The 6,000-nt window shown below is 40.0% G+C and overlaps 1 protein-coding gene across 1 annotated transcript in view; it reads right to left on the bottom strand.

Annotated features, from left to right (window-relative positions):
* Positions 1-1,167: 1,167 nt before the first annotated feature.
* PTPN20 (protein tyrosine phosphatase non-receptor type 20) overlaps positions 1,168-6,000 on the bottom strand; it is a 66,580-nt gene continuing 61,747 nt past the window's right edge. The window contains exons 8-9 of the mRNA XM_070519473.1: positions 3,176-3,238; positions 1,168-2,224 (exon numbers count right to left, since the gene is read on the bottom strand). Of these exons, the coding sequence (XP_070375574.1) occupies positions 2,159-2,224; positions 3,176-3,238 (129 nt within the window). The 3' untranslated portion in view covers positions 1,168-2,158. The remainder of the gene's footprint in view (positions 2,225-3,175; positions 3,239-6,000) is intronic.

Here is a 6,000-nt window from a genome sequence, read left to right as displayed (position 1 = left end):
TCTTCTGTGAAGTAACTCCAGAACTCGGCTTGTTTCTCTATCTTTCTCTCTATCTCATTGAGTTTTTTTATAATATAGCTGCTCTGAACTCATTTTCATTTAGTTTACCTAAACCCAAGTCCTCAGGACTTAATTCTACGTTGTTATTGTTTTCCTTCTGGTCTGGGGCTTTTATAAATTGCTGGACGGTAGAGGAGCGGTTTTTTCGCATGGTGGTAGAATTCGGTTGCAGTTACCACCTGTTGCCACTAGATGGGGGTCGAGAGCCACGTGTTCTGAGCTCTCCACTTTCGGGCAAGATGTCGGCGCCCAGTGCACTTTGCTGGGGCGGGGGCGGTTTCTCTCGTGCACCGATCTGGATTTGATCAGTTCTGTTCTCTGGTCTCCCGGGACCCTGCGTTTATAGGGTCCCCGCGGAAGCTTTCCCCCATCAGCGGGTTTCCACTGTACCAGCGGCGGGAGTCCTAGACGATCCCCTGGTCGCGGGGCCCCTCCCCCACTCCTTCCTGGACCCACACGGAGATCCCGGTTTCTAGGGGATGGAGCGATGTTCCCTCTTACCCCGTTCCAGCTCCTCCGAGGCGGGCAGTAGGGGCTCCGTCTTCTGTCTTTTGATACTGTAGGTCTCTGAGTCCTGGCATTAGGTTCATTAGCTGAAATTCAGGGCTTTTTTTTTTTTTTTCAGTCCTTTGTTGTACTTTGGAGGGGAGAGAGTCCCGGGTGAGCTCACCCCGCCATTTTGCTCCGCATCCTTCTGAGAATTGTCAATTTTAATTCAAGCAATGCAAGTATTTATTCAGTCAAAGGAACAAAATAAGCCTCTTAAAAACTCAAGATTTATGGATTAATATTAGAAATTATCTCAATATAATACATAGAATATTCTGATTGCCACTGAATTACACTGCACAAAGACATGTATCAATTCCTTTATGGGTTATAATCAAGTATAACAGGTCACTAAACCTTCCTGACCAAAATGCCACTGTAATTTTACAAGCAAAGTCCTATAAGGTGAATGTAATAATAGCCACATCTTTTCAAAAACAGAACACGGAGGTTTTCGTTTTGACAACTACGTATTTAGTTTTCCAAAATCTGGTTCCCAAGGCCAAGTTCTAAATGTTCCAGCAGAGGTGGGGCAGGAGTGGAAAGAAATGACTTCATGGAACTCCGAAGAAAAGAAATAACTATCGTAGACCTTAGTTTGAAAAATATATCTGGCATAAGAGATACTCAAAATTACATAATAATGCTTGTATCAAAGTTTATTCGTTAGCCAAAGGGCAAAGACTAAGAGGCAAGTAAAATGTCATATTTGCTTTTAACAAAGCAGACTGAATAGCATGTTAAGTGTTAGGGTGGAATAGGAAAGAACTCAAGCCGGGCAAAAACTTCTTCTTGGACTTTCTATATAAACATCTATTTTAGTGTTGAACTGTTCCCCAGTGTGCTCATGTGATGCAGAGGAGGAACTCTGCCCACCCACGAAACGCTTCCCAGACCAACAGGTCCCTGTCCAGCTGCTCTAGAAAGGCAGCTTGTCCTCTGAGGTCCTCGGGGCCCCACAGAAGCATGGAAGTAAAGGAGGATGGAATCCAATTTGCATAGAAAGTTAACCCATCCTAATTGGACTCTGAAGTGAACTGAGTTATTTAAATACCAGCTAAAGTACAGACTCCGGCTAAAAACCATGGGTAAGTACCTGTCTTGAAAATGCCTCTAAGAGGTCATGCTGTGATCTTGCAGTTTACTGGCCCTTTGTTCTCCCAGAATAAGAGCTTTATAAGGTCCTGGAAATGCTCAGCGCCCTTCAGCTGGCTTTCCAAATAAAATCTTAGTGACTATAATTTAAGTCCTTTTTTGGGCTTTGTAATCCTTCAACCAAAAAGGCTGCAGTTGTTTTATGTAATGTTTGTTTCATTGGAAAATGTAGGGGCATTTTGATATTACCCAAGTAAGATCAACAGGTAAGCACTGTCCATCCCAAACCAAACGATGCTGCCTTCAGGGAGTTGTTGGAAAGCAGATCAAATGATCCACGAAGAAAGCACATTCTACCCACAAGCAAAGCCCTTCAGCACAGCCCCAACGTGCTCTTTACCAGGAGGCTCCAGGCCACTCGGCAATTTCAAGTGTGAGGCAACAGAAGTCTTTCTTACTTGAAAGTCATAAGCTTCTGAAGAACTTCAAGCACAATTTTATAACAAAAGTAATACTGCTCCTATATACACATAAATGAAAAACAACAGAACGTTAAGTAATTGAATACCGATGTCTACTTTCAGAGAACACATTTGTAATTTTCAACCACTAAGGACAGCTCCTAAAAAGAGCAAATATTTAACCAAAAACTTCTTTATGTAAATACATATTTTAAAATATCAAGAAGATAAGTGATCATAATCTAGTTCTTGGTCTGGAACCAGCTCATGAAGGCTTACGTGAACAGAGGGGAAACCGACTGTCACCTGCCATCTCCCTACATCTTCCCTGCATCAATCAACTTAAATTTTTTTTTAGGCGCAGCCTCAGGTCTCTCAGATAACCCTGGTTCAAATAAAATGCTTCATATTATTCAACATTGGCCTAAAAGTAGGTCAACCTGAAGATTAGGGACCTGTTTGTTTTCATTATCCATATTCTCTTGACCCCCTCCGCCATGATTTATAACTAGTCTGTGCCATAAATGATATCTTTTAATGACATGCCAATGACTTTCATATTTTAGTGGCAAGTAAATATCCCAAAATTGCTACCCATAAATTTATGAAAAATGACTCTGGATATGTAACTTAAACAACGTGGCGCTGTGGACAAGGCGGGAGCTGGGGACCAGGGGCCTGCAGTCTCAGTCCTGGCTCCTCCACTTGCCATCTGAATGACCTTAAACAACATGGCGCTGTGGACAAGGCGGGAGCTGGGGACCAGGGGCCTGCAGTCTCAGCCCTGGCTCCTCCACTTGCCATCTGAATGACCTTAAAGGACGGACTTCACTGCTCTGAACCTGAAGTACGTCATCAATAACATGAGAACAAAATTAATATCCACCTCAAACAGTGAGAATTCAATGAAATCATATAGGTAAAAGAGCTTTATAAATTGCAATGTGCTGTACGATATTAATCTTTATATTCATTCTTCTTCCTATTAGATTTATGTGGTGGGAGCTTACCTTTGTTTGAATCATGCCACAACGTTGTTGTCTCATTTGAGCCACTATATCGCTGATGTTGAACTGTAAGGGGATGACAGTAATTTTGTATTATCCACACAAGGGGAAAACACAAACCCATAGATTGCCAAATAAGTACTCCATACTTCTTTCCAGTAAAAGAGATGTCAAGATTTAACCAGAAAGTTCTCGTTTTCAGTCATAAGAAAATGTACTATTTTTAACCTAGCCTAATGGATAAGGAAGACTTGTTTAAATGGGTTTCCAGGAAAAAGCAGGAAGCAATCATTTATAACAAGAAATGCTCTCCAAAAGAACTAACAACAAATTTGCCCCTGTGTATCCTTTTCTGTTCTCCAAAGGGAGAACCTAAAGCAGCATTTTAATTCTGGAAGAGTCTGAAGCATAGAAGACTTTTCTGGCCACGATGGTCACACAGCTGTTTCTCATATAAAGAGCCCTCTCAACTCAAATGGAGACCCTGAGCAATAGTTGGCCCGACACCAGATTCTGCACCTGTGCACGGAGACCAACACTACCCAGCGCGGTCATTGAGCTGAGGCAGGCCTGCAAAGGTCTGCTTCTAGCCCACATTGAGTCCAGAAACTGGCAGGAAGTGTTTAGAAATTCTTCTGGCAATCTGATAGCGGCACAGCACCGAGGACCATCACCAGTTCAATAGCATATAGACCAGCTCGGGTGTTGCTGAACTCGCCTGCAGAGTCACATGTGGTGCAAGCTGAAGACCAGTCATGTGCATCAAGACCATGTGGACACATGAAATTTTAAGGTTTGTCCACTACAACCCCAAAGTATATAAAAATCAGAGAAAATGTAAGCATTCCTTTATTTTTATAACTTGTCACTTTTATAATAATTTAAAATTTTAATTAAGCTTTTAAAAGTTTTTATATTGAAATAATTATAGATACACAGTAATCTGCAAACAAAAATGTACAGAGAGATCCTGTGTATCGTTCATCCAGTTTCCCCCAATTACACCATCCTATATAACTATAGTATAATATCAAAACCAGGAAATTGACATTGGTACTATCCAGAGAGCTTATTCAGAGGTTGCCAGGTTTATACGCAATCGTTTGTGACTGTGAGTGTGTGTGAGAGTATGTAGTTGTATGCAATGTTATCACGTGAAGATTCATGTAACCACAACCACAATCACGATACATAACAGCTCCACCGCAAGACTTCCTCATGCAGCTGTTAGAACTACCCACCCACTGCAATTCCAAACCCTGGGCAACCAGCAGTGTGTTCTCCATCTCCACAGTTTTGTTATTTCAAGAGGATTATATGAATGGAATCACTGACATCTAACCTTTTGAGATGGACTTTTTTTTCATTCAGCATAATTGCCCTAAGATCCATCTAACTGTGTGCATCGAGAGTTCATTACCTTTTATTGCTAAATAGTATCCCATGGTGTGGACATGGACCAGTTTGTTTAACCATCAACTTATTGAAGAGCATCTAGGTTGTTTCCAGTTTGGGGATATTAGGTATAGATCTGCTATGAACATTTACGTACACGTTTTTGTGTGAATATAAGTTTTCATTTCTCCGGGATAAATACCCAAGAGTGCTATTGCTGGGGTTATATGGTAAGTTTAGTTTAGTTTCTGGTTTTTTTCTTTTAAAGAAATTGTAAAACTATTTTCTGGAACAGGTATACCATTTTACTCTCCTACAAGCAATATATGATTAATTCAGTTTCTTCAGATCTTCACCAGCATTTGGTGTTGTCACTATTTTTTATATTAGCCTTTCTGACAGATGTTTAGTGATATTTCATCATTGTTTTCCTTTCATTCCCTAAAGGCTAATGAAGCAGAGCATCTTTTCGTGTGCTTCTTTATCACCTACATATCCTCTTTGGTGAAATGTCTGTTCATGTCTTATACCCATTTTCTAACTGGATTGCTTTTTTGTTTTTTGGTGTTTTTACTATTGAGTTTTGACGATTCTTTATATATTCTAGATGTAAGAACTTTGTTGGATAATATGGTTTGCAAACAGTTTCTCCAAATCTGTAGCTTGGCTTTTCATCCTCTTCAAAGAACAAATGATTTTAATTTTCTTTCTGCCTAATATCAGTGATGGCAAGAACCTGTGCTCCCACCATCTGTATTCCACACAGCACTTGAAGTTCTAGGTAGCACAAGAAGGCCGGAGGGAAATAAGAGGCTATAGATTAGAAAGGAAGAGATAAATCTGTCCCTATTTGCAGACGGAATGACTGTGTTTGTACAAATCCCAAGGAATCTAAAAACAAAACAAAACAGAACAAAGAAAGTCTTAGAACTAACAAGTGAGTTCAATAAGATCACAGGACACAGGATCAACATGCAAAAATCAAGAGCATTTCCACACAGTAACAACGAACATGTGGAACTGACAGTAAAAACACAATACCACCGTTAATCACTTTAAAGAAAATGAAATAGGATGAATCTAACAAAACACATACAGGATCTGTGTGCTGAAAATGACAAAACGCTAATAAAAGAAGTCAAAGACGACCTAAACAAATGGAAAGACATGTCGTGTTCACGGATTGGAAGATTCGACATAGTAAAAATGTCAATTCTCCCAAAATTGATCTATAGATTTAAAGCAATTCCTGTAAAAATTCCTGCAAACGTTTTTGTAGACATAGACAAGCTAATTCTAAAATTTATATGAGAAATCACAGACCCTAAAACAGTTAAACAATTTTGAAAAAGAAGAATCGAGTGGGAGAAATCACTCTACCTGACGTTAAGACTTACTATATAGTGACAGGAATCCAAAGTGTGATACTGGCA

This window comes from Equus asinus, chromosome 2 (genome assembly GCF_041296235.1).
Source record: "Equus asinus isolate D_3611 breed Donkey chromosome 2, EquAss-T2T_v2, whole genome shotgun sequence".
Lineage (NCBI taxonomy): Eukaryota > Metazoa > Chordata > Mammalia > Perissodactyla > Equidae > Equus > Equus asinus.
The sequence above is the reverse complement of the archived record's forward strand: the minus strand, read 5'-3'. Positions and strand labels throughout refer to the sequence as shown.